Raw genomic sequence first — 25,534 nt, forward strand, 5'->3', positions numbered from 1 at the left:
TTTCCGTAGTTTATGTAAAACAATGCATAGATTCATCGGTGCAAGTATGTTAATTCTTTTCACTGTATGACTGCAAGTGAAGGCTGTGCTCTCGTGCTTTGTATCGAATGCTCAAACAAAAGTTGGACCCTCTATCTACTTCTATTAGCATTTTATTTCAGAGAATGTTTATCGATGAATGAATATTTGTCTTTGAATTTTAAGAAGCGATGACGATGAAACAACTTTGCTTGTTTTCTACGCGCAAAATAAATTCCATTGCTATTTCAATATCAACCAAATTAGTAGTATTCGGAAACTATCGCAATTTCAAAATTTTTTATTTCCGATGTTTACAGAGCGGATAAAAACGGGATAAAAATCATCAAGTTCCATGGAATTTTTTATCAGTGGAAATATACTTGGAAATTTTCTTAAAATTCAATGTTATTTGAAACGTGGCTAATTTCGTGATACTGGAATTAGAAATATGCAGGATCCGTATGATACGAAAAGTACGAATTCGATTTCCCAGTTCGACGAACACGAGTCACATTCTCGAAAACTCCTGAAGGGGAAACGTGCTTTATATAAGTATGGTTTCTCACGAAATTCCGTTTCCATAGCCGATGCTCGGAACGAATGAACGTTGAAGAGGGGAATGATTCGACCGGATCCAATGACGCGGAAGACGCAACGACGTGAGATATATTGGCTTCCATGGAACCTGGAATTATCGGTCGACGTAAGAAAACGAAATAAACTGAATTTTTATCACTTCTTCTTTTCTGGCATGCAGATCATTGCAAACCGAATTGCATCTCTTCTTTCGGAATAAAGCGTTCTGATGTAAAATTAATTATATAAGGAATTCATTATTCTCATTTCACAAAATTTCTGCATACTTGTTTTCAATTTAAGCATATTTCATGTTTAGTCGGAGAAAACTTTGCTTTTAAAGTAACAAAGTAATTAAATATTTCTCGTTGTTAAAATTTAATTTTTTTGTTCAACGTCAGGAAGTCCTCTAAAAAAGTAAAAAATATCGTAAACATCGTTTTTTACTTCAAGTAGTGGCAAATTACTTTTACCTTAAACGCTTATCTTAAATGTTGACCGAAAACTTGATTAAATCATTACGCACGTAACTGCTCCTAAATTAAGTAGAAGTTCCTAGTTTGGAACTTATCTGCCTATCTTAACTTATTTTCTAATTCACGGAGTTTTTACAATCGTCCAGATCGATACTCGTTAGCTGGTAAGCAAGTGCAACTGGCTCTCGATTAAAGCAATCGCTTTAGTTCCGCTGCGTAGTCAGTTGCTTCTAGCGAGATTCGTTCAAAATCGGCGTCTCGTGGTAAATTCTTATTTGCACGAACAAATCGAGAGATATAAAGAGCTCTCAGGTGTAATTTTTAAAAGTGATTTCTCCGGGGAATTGCGTGTACGTGATCGTCGAATGCCCGTTGTCGGATTTGCGAAAGAAATTATACCGAGTCGATTCAAACGCTTGTTTACATAGAATTCCATTGAGGATTTGTCAGAATACCAAGTAGGAATTTCGTTTTTGATACGTTTATCCGATGTTTCTAAATCGGAGGGTCCGAACCCATTTGCAAGTACAAAGGCAAAAACGAAATCTGCGGTGAATTCGTGTATGCGGAAACACGAAGTGCACCTGTTTCTTCGCATAAAAAGTATATCATTTAAATTGGCGAGAAATACCAACTGCAGCGTGTAGCACCTTATGATTCCTTCGAACTAATGCACTTTGCGATCTTACATGTCAGTATAATGCATTGCACGTGCTTTTTCCTATTCTTCCTGTTCGCGTTTGTTTGGAAAATGTTGCATCTGGCGCTGCAGGTGCTCGATACAAGTCAATGTTTCACTAGCTGTAGCAGATGAGAAACACATTTATTGGGAAACCGATAATGTTATTTTATTTAAATTCGGTTTTCCTTCTTTTCGCATATTTCGTGACTAACAAATAGATCGTGAGTATTTATTCATTTATAGAAAATTTAAACGTGTAAAAGTGTACAGAATGTATGTAATATGCAAAAATATAAAAAAAGACACGCAAAGCAAGTGGTTCATTATAACGTTTAATGTTTGGAATAAATTTCTATTCAAGTCTCACCTCTTTCGTTACGTTCATAAAAATATGAAATTGCTCTAACGTCTGCAGTTCATTAATCAGGTACTTTACCTTTTAACGTCATTGGAACAATTGAAATGGAAGAATGGTACAATGCATTTCTTCCAAAAAGCAGTACATCCCAGTTTCACGCAGAACTGCGGACATACGAATCTCTATCTAGATACCTCTGTCAACAATTCGGGAAACCAGCGTATCAACGAAGCCACGAGGGATACGATCGTTTGAATAGCCGCGGACAATTGCAGAGATTAAAAGTTCCTTGCTCTCTGTTCCCGAAAAAAGTCGTCATGTAGAGGGGCGAATGGCGGAAAAAGTAGTTCACCGCGCAGCAACGAAGGGGTTAAAGAAAAAGGATAGGCCAGCAAACGAGCAGAAAAAAGCATCGCCCGTAACAGGGAGGTCTAATTAACAAATGTACAAAACCTTGTCAAGTCAGATGAAACCATTTCGCAGCATATTCCCATCCTCCATAGACTAACTCTTGCCCCCCTCCTCCTCCTCCTCCCTCTCTCACTCTCCGTCCCCGTTTGCTCTTATCGCGACAGTCCAGATTTGATGATTCCCTCCTCTCTTGCCTGGGCTTACCCCCTCACTCGGAACGATCGCCTTTACACGCGGAGTGGAACGATAGAGGGTGACGTTGCGGCGCGGTGGAGAGAAAAAAGGAGAATAGCCGGAGAAAAACGTCGTGAACGCTGAAGTATCACGGATTTTCCTCGGGAGATCTCGTGGCCGTGGTAACGGGGTCGCGAACGAGAACGGAAGTCGACAAGGAAAATTGATTCGATCTGGTGCAATGACGCGGGAGAAACTGCGAAGTGAAATGAACGAGCAGTTATCCCCCTCCCCTCCACCCTTCTCAACTCGCTGCTGCTCTCACTTCGTGTTTTCCACCATGCTATTTTTCGCAATCTCTACTCTCCGCTGTACCGAAGGAAGTGTACTAAGTATCAGGGAAATTTTAACCTGTCGGATTATCGGGTTATTTGTGCATCGAGAGGATCTCGTGTGAGAGCCACCAAAGAATTGTTTCGTGAAACACGAGCGGAGTATTTCTCTTAGTCGCGGTCTGATGTTCGGCAGACTACGATAACTTGGACCGGTACTAAAACTCTGAAACTTTTCATGCGCCCATGCTACTATAATCTTTTTCTGAACTTTCTTTGTCTGACGAAAATAACAACGAAAGAAAAGAAAATCTCCGGCAGATGCTAAGCATATGCTTTTCTTATACATGTTAGAAAATTATCTGCAAAAGTAAATTTCGGACGTTTAAAAATGATCGCTCATAACAGGAAAATGTATGACGATTTACTTTTAGATATCTACAGATTTATATCACGATGTTCCGCTTCATGCAGAAATTTCCTTTCATTTTCACATCGCGCGTGAAAATTGACGAGTAATGTATTTACCGTTAATAAGACGCGTAATTTTGTTAGGTTTGGATATTTACAGAGCCCAGGCGTATCAATGTTAACACAGATAAATAATTTGAGAATCGGAGGAATTATAACGATAACGAGCCCCCCATTATTTTGTAGATGTATTAGGTTGTCCGAAAAGTTTCTTTCGTTTCATAAGGTGTTAATAGATGAACAACAATTTCTGTTTTATATTATTTTATTGAATTAGGTATGATCCATTTCGTTATATTTCTATTATTATGTTCGTACATAATTCAATAAACTAATATAAAACAAAAAACATTGTGCGTTTATTATTTCTTTATAAAACGAAAGAAAATTTTCGGACAACCTAATATATTTCTAGTTATACATACGTTGCATTTTGTCAAGTTTATAAACTTAACAGATAACAATTTTGTTTACTTACGATGAATCATTTCGTTACTTAAGCTTTCCGCTTGATGGTATTAAGAATATCATAGCGTAGAGGTGGGAGTGAAAAACGTTAAGTAAGCTTCAAAGAGTCTCGAGAGGAAAAATCGTGTTAGGCGACTAAGTGTAGGTATATCTTAAAAACCGACAAATTCCGGCACAACGGTGGAAAAAAACACCGAGAGGAAAGCTTTTCGTCTGACATTTTTATTTCGTCACACATCTCTGATATATTTGCCTGGACTGAAGCAGATCTTCTTACGAAACGAAAACTTTAGTTCTCTTTGTATTATTTCTGTTGCCGACCCGAAGGAATGATCGCGGTCTCGCTACTTAGAAGATATCTTCCCAAGTAACGTTTCGTAATAGCATGGATTAGTGTTCTTGTAGTTTCGCGGAGACAGCAACTGTTCGCATTGTTGCGATGCGACATTGCGAACTGCCAACTAAAACCATGCGATTATTCCAAAATCTCTTTACCTAGTGTCTCGTATTTTTTGACTTTGATGTTTCTATTCCACAAAGACTGACAATCGTAAAACTGTAATTTATCATAAAACTGTGTTTTTCATTCATCATTATCAAAACTTTCGACGTTTATGCATTTATGAGAAATTAAAATGAGCGAAAATATACAAAATATCTAAAGTAAAGTACACTCGTCATAACTTAGAGGGTGAAATAAATTTCTATTAAAATTAGATAGATGTCTTTATAAATAAAAATATTTGTATTGTAAGCGATCGAAAGCATTTTTGGGCTGTTTCATGGTTAGATAAACTCACATCGATGGAATAACGTAAAAGAGAAATCACGTAACACAGGATAAAATTTCGAACTGCTACTTCGCTAGTACCGTTTAATATCATAGCATAGATCTCTAAGGGATTTATTTCAACCGGAGCCAAATCCAAAAGAGTATTTGATCCTCTTTGTCAGATTGTACTGCAACCTCGGGGAAAAAATTGTTCTGGACCCTATCACCACGGTATATCCCTTCCCTCAATCTTGTATTCCAGTTGTTTTATCTACTTTCGACAAAACTGCAAACACCAGTGAAATCTTATTACAGATTGCGTTAACGAACCAGCGAATTTTCATGCTTTAAATTATGTCGACACTATCAGAAAAGGATAGAGTAACAAGTCGGAGAAAAATTATCTCACGGCTGCACAGACATTTACATTTTTATCTCGTCGTAGGTCTCTAGAAGATTTATCTTGGACCGCCCTAGATTCGCGAACAATTCGGGGAAAAAGTTCCTTTTTCTCGGCGTTTTTCCTGCACCGCCGTGCAATGGTTACAACGTCGCGAGAGTTGGCAAACAGAAGCCGACTGGTTTAACCGATAAAGTTCTGTAATAGCGTGGATTAGAGTTCCAAGCACTTCTCTTCGCGGGCGAACAGTCCACCCCACGACAATTACCGGAAGTGCCTGCAAGCGCGCTTGCGTTCGTTCGGATGAATATTGGATCGCCAGATTTGGTAACTTTTACGCCTCGAGTGGCACCCGTGGGTAAAATAACTTGGATAACGTTTAAAACGATCGTGTTGAAAATCAGCTAGTCGCTACAAATCACGGGCGTAACGCTGTTATCGCGATTACTACACCAGCGACTTTATAGCGTATACTTTTATAATGTGCTAATTACTGAGTGGTCAGCGATTGTCGACTTGGCCAAACAGAAATGTGCAGCGGAGAAAAAGTTTGACATAAATTAATTTTTAAAACCGTTTAAGTACAGAGACTGAAAATGCTAACGATGATGTTATAGAAATATTTGCGGATAATTTTTCAGAAATATCAAGTCATGGATATTATAGATATTTATTTCATTTTTCCTTTATTCCAAATTTTTATTAAAGAAAGCTTCTATTTTGAACAAACCATGCATTCGTATTTGCAACAAACGTGAAGTTGTTAGGAAGGCGATAATGTTTTTCAGGGGAAACCTCTCAATAAAATTTATTTCGAACCGCCTTTGCCACGGCAAGTTTCAATGCGCCGGTAGAATTTATATAAAGAATTGAAAACGTTTTTTACACGCGATAACTCTTCTAAAGACGGTTCCGTCTGTTCGACTTAAAACCACATAAGATGCAATATACCTTTTTTCCTCCTTCCTTTTTCGTTCAGCTTCCACTTTAAGGAGACGCATTTTATTTACTCTAACCGATAGAGTTATATACCACAATGGAATAAGCGCGTTTAGGCTTCTTCGCCGTTTAGAATCCATATTCTATGGATAGGCAGTAGGTAAGTAACATTGTTACAAGACGGATAATTGAATTTCTTCTCTAGCGATAAAATTAAATCCAGAGCAAATTTTCTGGTTATTACCTTGATAATTTAATTCTGACAAAGAAAAATCTTGGGAATGTTATATCGATTCTCTTTCTTTTGTTCACTTTTTCCTGGGATATGGCGGGGCTACATTTCACAACCTAAGTGTTGAAAATCGCCCCGAACTTAAGATCCAAGAAATTCAAATCTTTCTACGGTAGACGTTACACGCGATTATAAATGGTAGGATATTAAGCAAATTCTTAATCAGAAAGTTCTGTCGTGGAATTAAAAATTAATAGACACGAATTAATTTCAGTCAGATTAGCAGATACAGTAATTTAAATTGATTTTGATACGAAAGGAAAGGGCAAAAAGTAATTATAGACGTAAAAGTTACAATTTTGCCATTTCGAACAATGTACCAGCATCGTCGTTACGTTCACGAAATTCGTCGAAATTATATACACCAACAATGGTCGAGTCAAATCCCTTTCAATTGTTGCGAGAACAATTATTGCATCGCTTACCGAAGTACTATCGAACCATGAAACATTAGAGAATGAGCAACAACGTGCCGGAAGTGGAGGTTGCGTGCACACAGCGATCTCTAATGGAACCAGAAATTAAATCGCAGAATTCGAGTTATACCACAACAATCATATCGACTATAGATAGTATTTTCATCGATATTGGCGATACAGTAACAGCCATGATATGACCACGTGATACAAATCGAGCGCGATGGTCTATGCTTCAAGATTCAATCCATTTAAACTAATTGATATATCGTAGTGTTTCTTGAAGTTGCTAAAAGAAATTTAATAACTTTTCAAAATTTTACGAACTTTGCGATACTTTACGAAAATATCACGTAATTTTAGAGTAAATTGTAAAAGAACAATAGAACAACGACGAGAAATTTTACAGAGCCTAAAATCATTAATTTATTACTAAAAAAAAATATGCTTCTAACCCATAACTCATACCTTCAGCTATGGCGAACCTCTAAAACAAACTCGACCACAATCAAAGGGAATAATCGATCTTGACGAGTACCACTACGTTCACGTGGAAGGTTTGAAAGAAAAATGCAAGTTCTCGTACGATTTCACTCCCGCAAGGAACTAATCGCACTAATTTTTCTGTGAATGCTCGGCATTCCTAACCACCTGGCGTGCTATTCTCTTTCCGCTAAGATAAAGAGAGCCCCGGCATTCAACTTCGTGCATTAACGTCAGAAGCAGGCGAGGCAATCCGTTTGCATTTCGCACATAGGCGTCGCTGCACGTTCGATGCTCGTGGCTGCTGCTGTTGGCCTCTCAAGAAAAAAGAACTAGGAGTGGTGGAAAGAGGGAAGAACAAGGTGGATATCTGGTCGCGGGTAAGTCGGAAAATCGATCCTCGCCAACCAGTCGGTCGTTTCGCGTCTCTTGGTGACTGTTTCAGAGCCACGGTGAAATATGGCATTAACGTTCTGCTCCATTGAGGATCGCGTACTGTTTTTCCACCCTCTGTTCTCTTTTTTCTTCCATTTTTTGTTCTCCCTCGAACTGCCACACTCGGTCCAGCGTCGAGAGATCAATTTTTCTCGTGTAACCGGTGTAACCGGTGGCGGACCACCGCTGCGCCGGACGTTTCGGTGTTATTGGTCAAAAAGTGCCGGTGTAACGCGACCGTAACAACAGGCAAACCCAACTAATATCGTTTCGAAACCTCATGGAAGGAGCTGCCACACGGTTGTCTTCTTTTCTTCTGTACCTCTTCAGTCCGTTTGTTGAACGTATTGTCGCGGTCGGGCGGAAACCATCATCTCCACACATAGAACATTGTTATTTTTTCACAATGATAAAGTCGATCCTTTTTTTAGAAAAATTACATAACAACATTTTTAACAACAGTTTTAGAATAGAGCGAAATGTTGAGCATTATATCTATGCATGACAAAACATACGGAATTTGTTTATGTTGAAAACATCTGAACTCTTGACGTATCAGTAAATTTACAACATGCATACCAGTATAGGAAATTCAAATATCGATGTGAAAGTGGAAAATATCTGAGGACTTGCGGTAAATAGTTTGTTTTTATAAGCTTTGTCGGTTATTTGAAAGTCAACTGATAGTTTTAATATATTTGATGTAATATGTGTAAATTATAGGGTGCTTAAATATCATTGTTCTAACTGTAAGTTACTCCGGGGATATTTACTTTTAGAGTATAAAACATATGATGTAATACGTTTTAATTTGTATGACTAGTGCACTAGTGGAGTTACTATGCTAAATGCACGTATTATTGTTTCGAATATTATATTATCAATATATCGTAGTTATCAACTTCCAAGGAGGCTTCTACGCGTTAAACTTGATGACAAGCTATTATTATCTTGATAATTTTAGATATTGATTACTGCGGAGGATCAATAGCCATTATAATGCGGTGGTTGATGGTCGTTGACAGTGAGTCATAAGGGATTTACGAGGCGGTATAAACTACAGAACTTCTGTGCCTCGTACCACGAAAAGCAAGGAGAGGAAGAGGGATAAAGCTCGCGACTGCTAGATTGTAATCTTCGCCCATAAACGGCACTTTATCATCAACTGCCTATTATATCTTCTAACTTTTTGGACTAAGGGAACAAAATGTTCTTCATGATTTCCTTCGTCTGCTAATAATTTCTTAAAAATTTATCAAGGAATTTAATTAGTAATTAACTATTAACTAAACATTCGCGTCCTTATACAATGAATCATTTTAAGTATGATATTCACCGTGATTTTTATACTTTTAAGTTAAATAAATTATCATAATCAATCAATTTCTCCTTTGCAAAATAAATTAATTTTCTTGACCGAGACACAATAGGTGTAAAATCTTACGATATTTCACTTATAATCGTATAATGGAAACCGCAGCTTTGTACGATGAGACGCGAAATTTTTGTCTGTTAAGTTAGTCATTTGGCGAACTTTGTTCCCTGGAGTTCTGGCATTCGCTTTTAGCGAGTCGACTACTCTTTGCGAACGTTCATCCCCCTCTGTGCAGCTTCGTTTACTGCCCTTAGCAGTGCACTTAGACGCTGCAATATAGTCTTGTGTGTTTAACTATCTTTAGCCGTTACTGTTCCAAGTTTTCAAATGAAACGTGAGCTTCGATGGAGTGGAAGACAGTGTTCGCGAAATTTCCACGCTTCCGACGAACGACATTTACAGAACCCTCTACGCGAGCCCGTGGTTTCTTGATTAGACATTTAAACCGATAACGAGGTGAGCGTTGAGTAAAGAAGAAATTTTCCCCATTCTAGCAAGTAGCATACAAGACGGATCGAATGTGTATCGAGCAAACTCGGATTTTAATTAAATCCAGCAGTAAACGTAAACTTCAACGAGTTAGTTGGACTATTATCTGGCGTCGTAGCGTGTTTCACATTTGCAACGCAGTGATATTCGTTTATTCACACAGGCAAATGTCATTTCAACCCTTTAGAACGCTGTATCGCTGCTTTGCTTTAAAATAGTGGCACATTCCAACAAATTTCAAATTTGGTTTTATCGAATAGAAGGTCGAGAGATATGTTTCTGTTTTTAGTATGTAAAACGGTATATTTATTATTTCATCAGTTTTGCGTTGGAAGGAAAACTTACTCTTATGCCGTTATCAACCTGCCCTAAGCTTAACAGCACTGGCTGATCTTCAGTTGTTTTCGTGACGCTACAAGTGGAAGGTCGTACTGCTTTTGCGAAAAGTGGCGTATTTTGTGTTAAGACAGCCTTATAATGTCGTTGTAACGACTCGCCAAGATTTCTTTGTAAATTTGAAAACGCCTCTCCTTTAGAGTTTACATTTTTTGAGCTGTGCCATTATGAAAGTAAAGCAGCGATATAACATGAAAGTTACAAGGTGAGAAATTGCGTTTAATTATAATTTCTATTCTTACAAGCAAATAGAATTCTGGTTAATACTTGTCGTGTCAGCATACAAGCAATTTAGAAGGAAACAATACCGAATAATAGGATAATATATATCTCTGGGGGTAGTAAAAATTGTAATAAAATTGTTTCGCAAATTCTCGGTTAATTGTAATGCTATAAACCATACCAGATTAATATAGTAATGGTTTAAGTGCGTTCCCGGACAACGATATTTATTCATTAAGAGTGCCTGCGTATTTTCTATACACTTTCGACTGAATTGGTGAATATGGAGATTCTAATTACCTATATGCACAATTTCTCATTGCAAACCTGTTTCTGTCACCTAACCTAACGTGCCACCTCCGTTCTAATAATGTTTTATTCATGAGCAAAGATTTCCGCTGCAATTTATAACACTCTGGCGGACCAGTTTGAGTAATGTTTTCACGAGGGAGAACAATAAAGAAACAATGCAAATGTAGGTATTTGCAAATTACGTCCGCTTTATGTAATTCTTTCCTAATTGTATTAGAGAACAATTCGCGTTATTTGCCGATGTTTATACTTGTTTACAATCAGATTAATTAAGTCGATATCGTTTGGTTATAGATGATCACAATAGCTCAAATTACATTTTCAGCATATTACTTTTAATTACCAGATATATCATTTTAATTTTTTGCATAAAATAGGGAATAGAAATGAAAATGAAACATTAAAAAATTTAATAATTTAACACAGTTTGTTACGAGTCACCATCTAACGAGGATTAACATTAAAATTAATAGAGAGATTGAAAACCTCTGTCTATGAGGTATGAGACTTCTTTCCATAAAAGTAGAATTGCACACATCGAAATATGTGAAGCAATTAAAACTTTTACGTCAGCTTGCAGACTGTTGAACAAAAAAAAAAAGGACTAAATTGGAAACAAGCTGACAAATCTTATGAAAATATTTCTGTTTCGCGAATACAGTAAGAGCATAAATAAAAAGACAATTAAAAACTCAATTTAGCAAAGACAAAAACCTCTTGAAACCTTAAGTAGTCTTAAATTATCCTACATGATCATGTTCTAATTACGTACAATTATTTGATAACATTGAAGTTTTAAATTTATTGGCAACAAAAAATCCTCAGGACTTAGCGAGACTAAATCTCTCCTATTCTTAATTTAATGCAAATCCGATGATTTTAATCTAACATAAATCATGAATGAGAATGAAAATGTTAAGTGTTCAAGTGTTTCACTGGTTATCGTCACAAATTATTGCAGCAACACTTCTTTTTATCTTCATTCATCTAAGAAATATTTGAATGTTTCGAATTAACTCTATATATATATCAGACACTCTATATATAGACAGAAACGCAGAACAACGAAAATATCTGTACAAAACTGTTTTTGCCGCTGATAGAACATTACAGAATTTAATTTGCCACATTTAACTAGCCGACTGGAACTACGCGATTTCCTCCCATATCTGGCAATTCCGGGAAGGAGGTTTGCATTTCTTTGCTTAATTACTATAATCGCAACGCCGTTGCTGTGGATAAGGCGGCAGAGAGGATGGAGGGAAATTGCGCACGGAAGGAAGAACGCACTGCAAAGTTCAACGTAATTATCTTGCAACGCAACACATCGTTAAATTCATTTCGCTAAACTGTGTAATGTCATTTGCATTACATCTGCAGTCTCGTACCAAATTAGAATCTTCGACGCGGAATTTGTCAAGCGGTTACACATCGATGACGCTTTCCTATTCAATTTTGGGCATCGATCCAACCGAATGTACCTTCCGCAAACCTCGTTGCAAATGTCCGGATCGATTCGCGAAACTTCATCGACGGTTAATTGAAACCGAAACGATTTTATTTAAGAGGATACTGTGAAGAGTCTTACTTGTAAATCTCAATCAAATGGCAATTTAGCGTAGTATGTCTACACCGCGGATGTTTATCTCGCTCACTTTATTTTTGTTATGTCTTTGTGTAAGGTTATTCTACCCGCACACAACACGCTATTCTTCCACATACGAGAAAATGTATCTAGCTCAACTATTTATAGTGCTTTCGTTCCAACCTGTAACACGCTCCATGTAATATCATTTATTGATACAAACAGCGTGAAAAATACAAATTCCATTCGAGTTTTATACGGCTCTATTTTTATTTGCCTGCGCGATGTATAATTTATAGTGGATTTCGAAATAAAGTGCACCTTTCACGTCAAAAGTAATACGATTTAAAAAGTGCAGCAAAAATTGAAGTTTGAAAGTAAGCTGAAAATCCAGATTAATGATTTGCGCATGGAATAAATTCCATGATTTACAGAAATTATGCGATCTTAAATCTTGTATCTGTTTCGTCAGTTAAAGAATTGCCTGATGATGTCACTCATAAACAGAACGTAGCATTCTGTTCGGAAATTATCATATATATCTTATATATCATATATATCTATATATCTTTCGTATCAATCACGCAGTTTTGTAAATGCGATTGATAGTAGAAACGTCATTGTCGTAAAGTGGCGTCACTGACAAAATTCTAAAGTAATATCCGTAGCCACGGGGTGAAATCTCGCCGGTGCACCGCGACGACGTTGAAAAGCGTTCGATGATTTATTGCTTCGGAGATAGACTCGTGTCTACAACAGCAGTAGGAAGTCATCGGAAGAAGAAATTTCGGGGATACAGCGTCGGTAGCGAAACACGAGGGTGAAAAGGGTGTCGAGTAATATGTTGCTGTCAATAGCTAGTAAATTGAAAACCGTTGGCTACGAATCTAGCTGTTACCATAAACATAACTCGAACTTCGACGCATCTAGCTTCTGGTAAACTGATTTTCCCGACAATCGATGCTATAATTAACGAGAATTGATACCATTTTACTTCGTTCATACATGCTCTGCTTTATGAATTATTGTTCGAAATATGATGATTTTTGTTTATTCGATATTTCAGAAACTACGAAATATCTGCTGAATGTTAAGCATATTTCAATTCAGTGTACGTATACCGTTGGATATGAGTTCCTTGATGATGCAAATCTATAGTCCAACCGTGATTTACGATGAATTCCAACAAATCGAAGTTAGTTACACGTTTGTTTATTGTATATTTTATGAACGATTTTATCAAATAACATTTTCGAGAAAATATACTAAACTATTTGTAAGCATTTCTCTCGAGCACTACAAACTTCAGAACATTTTGCACAGCGAAAAGTTGGCTGATTTGTCGGGAGATACTGTTTTGTTACGTTCTGTTACAACTGTTAGGGTGGTTAAATCCCTTTTTTAAACTCGAAGAAGTCATTTTTTTGCGAAACTATCAGTGGAATCTCCTAAAACTAGAAAACTTACGGACAATAAAAGGAGAATCTGCTGAGAAAGTGCATCGCGATAGACGAGCGTTCTCGTCAATTCAATTCTTTCCAGACCTGGAAGAATTGCTCTTTCTATTATCAGGAAGAATGAACGCTACTTTTTCGCGACAGTAAATCCTGCTAAAGTTTTTGTCGCGAAACGAAACCTAACGATAACAGTTTTACATTAGTTTTACAATTACAAATACCGTATCTCGTTGATAATACGCGAATAAATTTGCATAATTTAGTATAATGGAAGCTAAGAAACTGATAGATCATGAGACAAGAAGAATTTTTAATCACGTATGAATAGAAACATACATTGAATTACTATCCATTACCAGTTAATATAAAATATCAGCTTTCAAATTCTAGGTCTTAAGTAAAAAATTCGAAATTAGAAAATTCGGTCAGATTGAAAATTTTAAACTAGAATTAAATTAATAATGTACTCGAGTTATTAAAAAAAAAAGAGTATGAGAAATTGGCGAAAATAGAGGTAGCAATAATTATAAGTGAATTTAAAGTAACAGAAATTACAGAGCGAAAAACGGAGTACGATGATCAAGTTTCCACAAAATCATGAATGCTCGACGAAAACGACTATAATTTAATGAACTTCACGGAGTAATTAAATTTCCTAATCACTCTGACTGGCGGATATCTGGAAAAGGATTTTAGTTGACGATGATCAGACCGAGGATAAACTTTCTCTCGTTCACTCGACAGGAAAATCATGATGCAATTTCCAGTAGCCGTCGCCTAAATCTCAGCAACACTGTGTGGGCTTTGAAACAAGCAATTTTCGTAGCGTCACCTCATCATTCGTCGTCGATTTGATAAACACATTAAATAAAGCAAACTCGGTTTTATCTTCGATCTTATCGGTCAAACATTTCACATAAAATTTTGTACGATGATATTTTTTTCATAATATCTATAAATTATTATAAAACAGAAATTCGGAAATTGTGAAAGAATTATAATTCTTTGAGGAGTCACTACACAATACCTTCGCTATTATATTATTAAAATTCGTTTGTTATTTTTCCTCGTTGTTTCATTCACGGTGAAAGCTCGTTGAATTTCTCTCCGCTCATTGAATACACCTTTTATCAATTAAAAATTATCCAGGTTGGTTTACTTTTGTTTTCTTTGCCTCGGTATTAAATGTATGATGCGCGAAAACTGCGACAAAAACCTGTACGCGCATTTTATTTAACCGGCTTTCTATGATATATTATCGTCCAATTAAATAATGGAAAGATTACTTTCAATGGAATATCTCTCTCTTGAAAAATAATATCCTTCTTCTACCTTATTTAAGTTTATTAATAAAGTTAATGTAAAAATTTTCTGCCGATTTGCACAATTTCATTCTTTTTCGGGTGAAACGTATAAACTAGATTTCATGCATATTTATAGAACGAAATCTCTACAGTGGAAGATCAAATTATTTTCTTTATTCAAGGAATGCTCAGAATTTGTGGATTTTACGTCTTTTAAGAAACGAGATGAAATATCACATCATTCGAAAAATTCATGACACAATTTAAGAAAAATTTAAAGATAATCTACTTTTATAAGTACAACAGTGTAGATTGAAACATTGTTTTATAATATATCACGAATTCCATATTTTTCATGTAGGAGAAATATAGATATGTTACCGATGTAAAATTTATTTCCATGCAAATGTTTATCAAAAGAACAGTATATTTTAGTATTGGAGAATGCAAAAAGAAATACTGAGCGCAACAAAGTTTCACGAAGAAGATGTAACGTTCCCTTTTGCAATTGCACCAAGGAAATTTTATGCTCTCCGCTGTCACATTCCCATAGCACATCGCCACAGACACAAGTCGCTTTCACCTTAGATGCATCTACATCTGAAACAGCCGAGATTTATGTCAAATAGATCGCGTAAATGCATTTTCTTTCACGCTCGAGTTGATTTCTCTTTTTTCTTTATAGCTGATTTAAGCACCATAGAATAAACTCCCGTTCGCCAATAACAATTCAAAAGCATCGTTAAAATTATTTGGAACAAGTTCGATTCTGTTTGGTATAACAGGTGAAATTAGCGAACTTTCAATTGTTTTGCGATAATTAACAGAAGTTTACTATTTTCTCTTCTTTTTTTCTGCAAAAAAGAAGGAACGCTAATAGCAACGAATAACGGAACACTTCTTCGTTTTTCTCTGAAATTAGATTTTCCACCATATACGACATAAGATTTTCTTGCATCCTTCACAATATTCTTAATGGATACTTATTTCCAAGAACGAACCTAGCATTTCTTTTCTCGAATCGCATTTCTTTATCCTTCATTTTATTTCAGACGTACTAACAAGAACAAAAGGCAAACGTATCTCTCGAATATGAAGTATAATACAATCACTATTTGACGATTCATTCAATCAAATAATGAACCAGTACGAGTGAGTCAAGTTAAATCATGTAATTTCTTCGATAAAAACGAGATGACTGTTTCGTTTTTATTAGCGGATGTTGTAAACACAATAATGGATTTAATTAAAAGAAAAGATATAGAGGGAGAGATAAAACGAATTCTTCTGCAAATATAGAGTTAAATGTATAACATTTAACAAGAATTACTTAAGATTGTTTACATGTAATTCTTGGAAATGTTTAATTAAAAATAATCGTGGTAAACCATTTTAACATTTGGCACTCTTTTCGTTCTCAATGTATTATTACCGAGTCAGGAGGTGAAATAAAGGTTCGAGAACTTTGAAATATCCTGCAGATTCCAAGAGATGTACGTGATGTCTTGGTGAAAATTCTTCTAGTTCCCATGAGACCATGTGTAGCACTAGATGTGTTCAAAATAACACGGTCACGTCAGACTGTGTTTCTCGAGTTTACGATAACTCGAAGACATTTATTCGCTATTTCCTACGTAGTTCCATGCAAGAAGTTCAACATATTCTTTCATTTGTTACAAAAATGTTCATTATCGACGAAAATTTCTTAGTAAAAATAAAGTATATCGCGTGTTTGTTAAAGGAATAGAGAAGATCCAAGAGGAAAGTGAAATGAATACGAGGGAAATTATCGAGAAAGAAGACACGGGTTGCCAATGAGATAATTCAAGAGCCTTTTCTATTTAAATTAAACACGACACTCGATGAAATGACGGCGAAGAGCATTCTTTGGCTGTGGTGTTAAGGGGGAACAAAAGCAAGAACGGCGCCGATGCAGGTGTGACAAGTAATCGAGTTCTTTCATTTGCTCCTTAATTGAGCTTACATTCCGCAAAGTACGTTGTAGACAACTGGCCGCCATTGCGGTCGGTATACCAAGTAACAGAAGTTTTAAATCAATTTCTTTCTTTGGAGTGCGGTTTTCACGCTGCAACTCAACCCGTAACGAGTTCTGCGGCCTCGTAATCAGTTTAAAGGCGCGCTCCGTGAAGAACACTTTGCGCACATACATGCTCTCTACGGTTTCTTTCTTGCACGGGCAGACGTGTTTCCTTAGTTCTCTCGACACTGCTAATTCTTAAATAGTGACAAAGCGTTGGAGAAACATTTCCTCCTATTTCTTAAATTCTACCGAGTACAATTTCGCGACAAAATTAAATCTTCTGTTCCGAATACCCTTCCAATTTTTAATTTCTACACCTATTCTACCATTGCCGATTTTTATACGTTTTAGGGAAGAATGCTTTGATCGTGAACGACAAACTAGAAATAATCAAGCAATATTATCCTTTAACAAGCGAAGTTTGTCAACGACGTTGGGAATTTGTGTTCTGGGATTCTCTTTATGCATCGTATATTCAGTGAATTCTTTTCCCATAGCGATCCAACTTTGTAACGTAATGCAAAGCGACGCGATGTACACGACAGTAACTATTTACACTTTTTACAACATTATTTTCGTTGTATCGCGTTATAAATTGAATTACTAAACTCGTTTAAACAACGACATAACAACAACGTTGTATCTCACGCACCGCTTAATCGTTTGGTTAACTGTTTTAAGAAACTTGTCTCTGATCGATGTCAGCTGACAGCTGGTTCAGAGTCAACTTGAATGGAATTCTTCGACGCAGAGCGTAATTTCCAAACGACTAATCGACCAAAGCATCGTAGATCTAAGCGTGGTATTAACGATTCATTAAAAGCAACAATCGGAAATAGCGTATTACAGGCGGCGGTCAGCAATGTGTGACGAGCTTCCGTGACGTTGCGTGACAAGCTACCCCGTTAACACGTGTTAAACGGCCGTGAATGAACGGTTCCGTCAGGGCGGTCCGCATTCTGTCGCGAAAACGTTTGCTCCGGACTCAATTAGCATGCTACAGCAGTGCCAGCCGACGGATAACAAAACGATAATACAGTCGAGTAATTTTGACCGCCGCTTAAACCGCGTGGTGGTTTAATAAACGAATTCGCGAATATACCGATTATCGACAGTCAGCGTGAATTTTAACAAAGCGAAACCAGTCTCCGATATTTCGGCCAGATATCGACCGTCTATTAACTGATACCGATCTTCTTCCCCGAATTCAGTCCACGAGATTACCGGGACGATCTTACGAAATTGAGTTTAAATGCGGGTCTTTTCATTTGTGTCTGGATTTTGGCATTAAGTTGACCATTCGTAGGAATTGTAATAAATAATCTTGCCTGTTCGGGAAACCAGGAGACTGGCGCATATGGAAAAAATCGCCAATTGTAAAATGTCTGGGAGAATGAACTTGAAAAATGATTATATTCCAAAATTCTTAAATATCACAAATCATTGAACAGATTGAAGAAAGTTTAAAAAAAGATTATTTTTTGATTTTCCTGGAAAAAGATAAATATTGACAAGGATTATTTAACAAGTAATTACGAATAATACCACAGACCAGGAGATCAATTATATTTTCACTAAAAATACCCACGTTGTCTATGCTCCATAACCTTCCGAGGAATGAAATTCTTCGTTTCTGGGAAAGATCTATTCGTTTCCCTAATGTTCGCCGGTGAACATTACATCAGCGAGGCAGCCAAAGACATTTCCGGGCGAATTCCTTGGAAAAAGTCACGTTTCCATGCTAACCCGTTGTCATACACCGGAAAATTCTCGAGCGAATCAAACCGATCTGAAATTGGCCTGTAAATCGACGGGCAGGTCTGAAACGACGCAGTGAAACCGATTTCGAGGAAAATCGCTGACAGATGACATGCTCTCTTTTTCCTGGCGTAATCCTGATAGGCTACTGGTGTAGGACGTAACCTTACAGACTACTAGTTTCCACGAACCGTTACTTTGTGTTTAACCGAACATGAAATATTGCTAGAAACCTAGGTCCACTTCCTGGCAACCTGTTGTGTTGCGAAAGACTCGGTACGCGTAGATATTAAGCGGCCAACGTATGTTCAAAAGCTTGAAAAATTCTTAATCGACCTTCAACCGAAAAGAGCACCTCCAGCGCTTTAAAAAATCCCATTAAACACGTCCCTGCGGAAAAATGGTAAAATATACTCGTCTTACATTCGGAAAATATTTTCTGTTATCGCGCGAATTTTGCGGTTCAAAAGCTGCACTATAAAAGGAGGTGTTAGCAAGATAAACGTTTATTTATTCAGTGAAGGATGTAAATTTCATGTCGAATACGGTAGTAAACACTTTAAATGGCTGAATAATCTATTTTAGCTTTTAGAAACTTCACAAGACAAAGCTAAAATTATAAGTGTACTTTTCTATGTTTGAAAAGAATGAAATGAAAATATTTTAGAAGATTTCAAGTCGCTTTTGGTACTTATGAGATTTACCATTTCAACCTCTCAGTTATATTTTTATGGTACAAGATAATTTATTAATTGTTCTGAAATATCCAACTAAAAGTATAACTCGATCGATTAGCAGCGTGTTCATATTACCAAATTGTGTATGCTTAAATAAATGACGATTCTATACAAAGGTGCAACGTACAATAATTCCAGCACGCGAGAATATCTTAACACTCCGTAGTAAAATATGCAGGGTAATCTCAAAACGGATGCATAAATCCTGGTGCATCACCAACGGTGTAACATCACCGAATCCATTTCTCTTCCCTGATATGCTTAGAGCAGTGTAACTTTCCCAGTTGATCTTTATTTATGCCGGCGGCGAAAAATATGGAACGTTACGTTCCTGTTGGCGTCATAACTCAAATCCTCGCAAGTCTGTATCGTGCTACAAGAATTCACAGGCGTGTTAAAAAAATCACGCTGCTCTCAGAAGGTATCGAATAAAATGTACACACGCGTGTATAAAGCAGTGCGATTTTTCTTTCGCGTGAAAATTATTAGACAATTTATAACACGACCTTGTTCGTGCTATACGTCAGCAAACCAGTTCCCACTTAAATATCGTTCCACTGCGTTTCGCCCCGATCTTTCCCTCCGTTTGCTGTCGATTAAAATCTCACATTTTCTCGGGAAAACTTTACAAATAATTCTTCGTTGAACGCGGGCTAAAGAAATCACGAAGACTAACAGTAGAATCGTTCAAAATCGCTGCCACCTGGAACGCATCAGCGATTTCTTTCTTTGTCTCGAGCAACGGTTGATTCATAAAGTTACTCTGGCTGATCTTTTGCGCGGCTCCAAGATAAAGGGTTCCCTCGATCCCGAGAGGCCATAAATCTGAAAGTGTGCGAACAACTCGCGTATGAATTCCTAAGGTTTTACCCAGGGAACAATCTCTCTATTAATCGAACTTATAAACATCGTTTAACAATGAAAAATAAGATGGTAACGACATTAACGAAACATACGGGTTTTGCACAATTTCTTGTGTAGTATAATTAATGAACAACTTGTGAATGAAACTTTGCGGATAGGCTAGAAGTTTAAAGAACAACCAACTCATGGTTAGTTATTTATGTGGGTGATGATTTGCAAAGTATTTCACTTCTTTATTACTAGAAACTCGTTTTAGATAGAACACCATAGATTGAAAATTATTAGATACATACTGCCAAAATTATTTATTAAAAATTGTATGTTTAAATCAAGATGGAAAACTTTCAAAAAGATTTGTCAGATGATTTTGCAAATCCATAGATATACATATACGTTAAATGATTCTCGAAGATCAATTCCAATTTTCTGCTATATATAATCCAGAAAAAAATTTGTCTGCCATTTGTTTCCTGTTTACTAATGCCGCATTTATGAAATGCGTCTTATGAAATATGATCGTGTTAATGAAAATGGGTCGATTGCACCCTATTGTTTCGTCCAGTGGAACGGTGCATTCACTGAGAACGGACTTTATTCCGCAGTAAAATTATCGGCGTGAAAATGGTTCGATTCCGATAATGGCATTTTTTCTTCCTCTCTTTTTTTTCTCAGAGAAAAGCAGAAACCATGGCATCATTCGTATCCCATTTACATCCATTCTATGTTTTTTATTTTAATATAAATGCTGACGATCACCACAAGTTTTCAACTATACTTTAAATCATACCTTAATGCAAGTATTAATCCAGGACGATAGAAGATAGCTTGAAAAATTAAAGTCAAACGTTACAATCGCTGAAATTGTTAAAATAAGTTATCCTGTCTTGAAAGTTATGAAACTCAATCGACCATTTCGCGACTATAAGCATTCAAGTGAACAAAAAAGAAGTTACAAAAGCGGAGAATTGAAGACATAATGGCGATTCGAGAGAAAATATATCTATAACACAGCAAGACCAAGTCCTTCTATAGTCTTTTCACACATCTCTCGTCGATTTGCAAAGTCGCAGCATGTCCTGCAGAACGATTTTGTGAAATTCTTAAAAGCAAGCTTCTGCTCTTTAACTAGCTTTACGTATTCAATTCGCGTTCGTGAATCCAATTACCGGGTACGTTCTCTCGAAACAATGAACAGCAAATGTTTCGCTATTTAGCTTTGCTGTATCCTATTTTGTTTGGGCAGGTGGAAACGAAGAAAGTCAAAGGGTCTATTATGAAAGAGCGTGAAGGAGGAACATATCCTTTCAGTCCATATATTTACGAACGTTTATTACTATTTATTTTCTCTCATTATTCTTTAATCGATTGTCTCTTAAACGAAACGAGTTCTTCGAATTTATAATCTCTTTTGCAAACAGCTAAAGAATTTCTTTTATAAATTATTCTTCACAGATATTTCTTTAAATTCTAAGTATCTTCCGTACGATATCAAAGAAACAGATATTTTGCTTTGCAACGTCAAACAGAAAGATAACCGGTATTGTACGATACAATCATACGGCAGTGAATCGAATTTTTTCTCGTCGAGGGGATTCATAATTCATATTTTGCCTTTGCATTCCAATGAGAAAGTATCTACAGTTCCATGTCGAGACGCGAAACATGCGTGCACACACGATTACTCCAATGTCGATCATTCCGCATTCTAATTGTGAACGCGGATGCTAACGATAACGTTTGTACTGTGCCAAATGCAACGACGTATCGGTGATGCACGGAATTTTCCCTCAGGGAATGGAATTCTCATGATTTGAATTGCTTCCGAAAGGGCTTGGAAGCCAAAGCTGTTATAATCGAAGATGGATGTTCTGTTCGAATTAATGATTATATCACCGGTTAGCGATAGAACTACTAGCAAGTAATGTTTAAAGCTTGTATCAAAGAAATTGAAATGGGAGACACGTGAAAAGACACATAACGTAAATCTTTACCTATATATTTTACAAAAAGCTGTTTATATTCCCGAAATGAATCCACTATAAATTGGTCATCTCAACCATTTTAGTTCTTGCGTTGACATTGTTACGCCAGGTCATAAAGTATAATGAAATGCATCTCGTTTTATTTTACTTTCCGACGTTTCCTTATTCTCGAATCCTACGCTCATAACGAAGCGCAGTATCGGCAATACTGATGCGACAAGTTGATTCAGCAACTTTTTAATGCCAACTATTCCGTGGAGCAAGATATCGAATGGTGTCCTGTGAGCAACAGGAAAAACGAGAAACAGAGACAAAAATTGGCAAGTACGAGGGGATAGAGAAAGGAAGAAAAGGGACAGAGGAGGCTGGATGAATAAGAGAGAGATCCGGGTAGAAAGAGAGATTACAAAGTTGTATATTCGGAAAAAGTAGTGCAAAACGTCACCGTGGGGTGACTCCTAAAATAAATCGAAAGAAGATAAACGTTCTTTAAGACACTCGACAGAAATTTGTATCGCCGTTATTTTCCTTTTTCTTTTGTTCCTTTCCGTCGACACGAAGCGATACGACATCGATAGGACGAGGGCCAGTCGTCGATAACAGCTCTGTAAAAATTGTCTAGTTTCTTTTGATATTCAACGATTCGAGGCTGAATGTCCACGACACATGGACTTGCACTTTATTCCTATCGCGTGTGCAACCATCGCGAAGCCAATTAATTTTTCTACACAAGGAAAAATACAGAAATTTTTTCTTTTAATTACCATTTTCTGTTTGATTTTCATGTCGATACATGTGACCATTATCGTGATTACACAGAATCGACGTGATCTTCGAAGTTGTTCGAGACACGTTTAGAGCGAAGTTTTAAAGAGAAGGAATCAATGCTTGTTTCTATTCACAGGTCAGTTGCAAATTTACCCATGCAAGCGTGTGAAATTCAACGACTCACGGATACCTGGAGACATTTACCCGTGCCCTTTTTAACAAAAACGTGTACTGCTGCTTCAAATTAACTTCTATATATGTTTTTATATTGCGTATAATTCTTATCAGACTTACATTTTTGTTATAAAAGGGGCAACGTAATTTTAAACATGTACACTTTGAACCACGACTAACATTCCGTGTTCCACGTACGCAGGATATCTACGAAATTCCAGTCGACACACGTTTCCAGACAAGACGATACAACGATCGCTAATGACAATCTTCATCTTCGATTCCAACTGAGACTTTCAATTGGTTTCTACCTTCTTACATAACGATTGCAATATTTAAGAAAAGAAAAAAGAAAAAATACCTTTCGTCTTATAAACATTGCTTTTCCTCGGTGAATTTCGAACAAAGGAAGAATGTGGTGTTCTCGAAAGAATGCGAGCGTGGACCGCGGAAGAGCTCGAGAGTCAACGGGGCTAGTCGGGGCTCAAAGTGGTTTAAAGATCGTGCTTGTACAGAGATGACTGAAAAAATGATAATTGGTCAGGGCTGGTAAACGGCGGTTCTCACGAGAAACGGCTGCTAAGCGACCTGCTGGATACATACAACGTGCTGGAGCGTCCGGTTGGCAATGAGTCCGAGCCCCTCGTGTTGAGCTTTGGCCTTACACTAATGCAAATAATCGACGTTGTAAGTTTTCAACAGCAACTTAAAAGTTCCTCTGTACAAAACGCATAAAAGACCTTCTCTCTAACGTAACACGCACACCGCACACAGTACCAACAGAATTCTAAGTATCTATTATACTGAAACGAAAAGTGTGCTCGTTTTATCAAGGTGCGAGTTAAGTGAGTTGCAATAGACAGAACGTCCTTTTTGCATTGCTTTCTGCTTCGAGTAGCACGATCAGTTTTCGTAACATTCCTATTTGCATGCAACCTTATCGTATTTTGTTCGACAGGTAACACCTTATGATTATTTCCTGCATGAATTTTGTAATTAAGAAGAAGGTGTACATACATTCACTTTTAGATATTGATCTGACGAGACCTCTGATTTCAAAATGTATATTGCAGTATCGAAAATCGTCGAATTCTAAAATCTTTCTTGTATTTCCGGAATCTTCTTTTTGTTAGATTTGAAAATACATTCGAAAACTAAAGGTGTACGATCAGTACGATCAGTTATCGGTACACAATTGCTAATATATCTCACGTTTGCGAAAATGTGAAAAAATAAAATTTCTTTTTTAAAATGTCGTGTCAACAGCCAGAGACCAATGTACCCAAACGCGACCTGGTTCGTAATTAGAAACGTATCGCATCCTTTTTTCTCCGGCCAACGAAGCGCTGGTATTGCCACGAAACGGGGCTTCGATGAACGTGTACATACACACACACACGTACATATATAGGAAAAAAGTACACAGATCGGTGATTACCTACGAGGGCTACGTGCAGCCCTGCATACACGTTTTCCAGCATGCATCTCCCGTTCCTGCACGTTTATACGCACCAGTGTAAAACACGTACATACCGCACATGCACACGGAAGGAATGACATTAAAACGAACAAAGACCAATCACTGATATTACGACTAGTCGCGTGTACAACCTGGATGTGTATAGGATGCATCGACGAAACGGAAGTGTTCATTGGCTGCACTCGGAGGCCGCATGTAACATACGATGCACTTACGCTCTCATCAATCATCGTCTAGACTCTAGACTCACTGTCAGTTTCACGGTTAACCCTTGTAAATTATTGAACGAAGGTCCTGTTAGTTTACCCAATTCAATTTTCTCCACGTCCTTACAATTCGGCATATAAATGCTTATACCGAATAGAAGTTCCCAATTTTATCAGAGGCCTATTTGTTTCTTGAACTTTCAACAATAAAATCTCTCTAGCCCTTAATTTTATGATTCGATCGCGTTTAATTTTAGAGCAATTTTTGATATGGAGAAGATTAAACCTCGACTTCATTAATTACTGAAAGCCAAAGGATGTTACATCGATGTTAACTTCGATTAAAATATAACACTAGCAATATTATTTTATTTTATACTTTCATAAATTTAGTGTAACGCTGATTTAGATATAACATTTCTCGCGAAGATGATTTACGATAAACCATAGCTGTAGGAGTATGATGCGGACAATGTTTCGAGCATCATTAGAAATGATTAGTAGAAGCTTCGGGGAAATTTCCGTTCAGGCAGTACATGGCGAACTGCTGGTTTTATGTGTAATTAGAAGCCGGATTAACAGTGTCGTCTATTGTGCCCAGATTCGTCGTTCTATTTCAAGCGTGTGCCTTGTAATTACTTTGTAGATTTTGTTAATACTAGTGCATGGTTATAATCT

The 25,534-nt window shown here is 36.9% G+C and overlaps 1 protein-coding gene and 1 long non-coding RNA gene across 4 annotated transcripts in view; both read left to right on the forward strand.

Moving 5' to 3' along the window:
• Positions 1-25,534, forward strand: part of LOC117243052 (neuronal acetylcholine receptor subunit alpha-7-like) — a 164,892-nt gene that overhangs the window by 26,400 nt on the left and 112,958 nt on the right. For 2 of the 3 annotated variants that reach the window (XM_033510213.1, XM_033510214.1), the window contains exon 2: positions 23,715-23,857. The exons of the other annotated variant lie outside the window; for it this stretch is intronic. In XM_033510213.1, the coding sequence (XP_033366104.1) occupies positions 23,715-23,857 (143 nt within the window). The remainder of the gene's footprint in view (positions 1-23,714; positions 23,858-25,534) is intronic. 3 annotated transcript variants of the gene reach the window in all.
• LOC117243053 lies at positions 8,119-8,779 on the forward strand. Its single transcript, XR_004495380.1, has 2 exons — positions 8,119-8,340; positions 8,671-8,779. It is a non-coding gene; the product is annotated as an uncharacterized LOC117243053 (long non-coding RNA).

Source organism: Bombus vosnesenskii, unplaced genomic scaffold (assembly GCF_011952255.1).
Source record: "Bombus vosnesenskii isolate JDL3184/JDL3185 unplaced genomic scaffold, Bvos_JDL3184-5_v1.1 scf7180000013265, whole genome shotgun sequence".
Lineage (NCBI taxonomy): Eukaryota > Metazoa > Arthropoda > Insecta > Hymenoptera > Apidae > Bombus > Bombus vosnesenskii.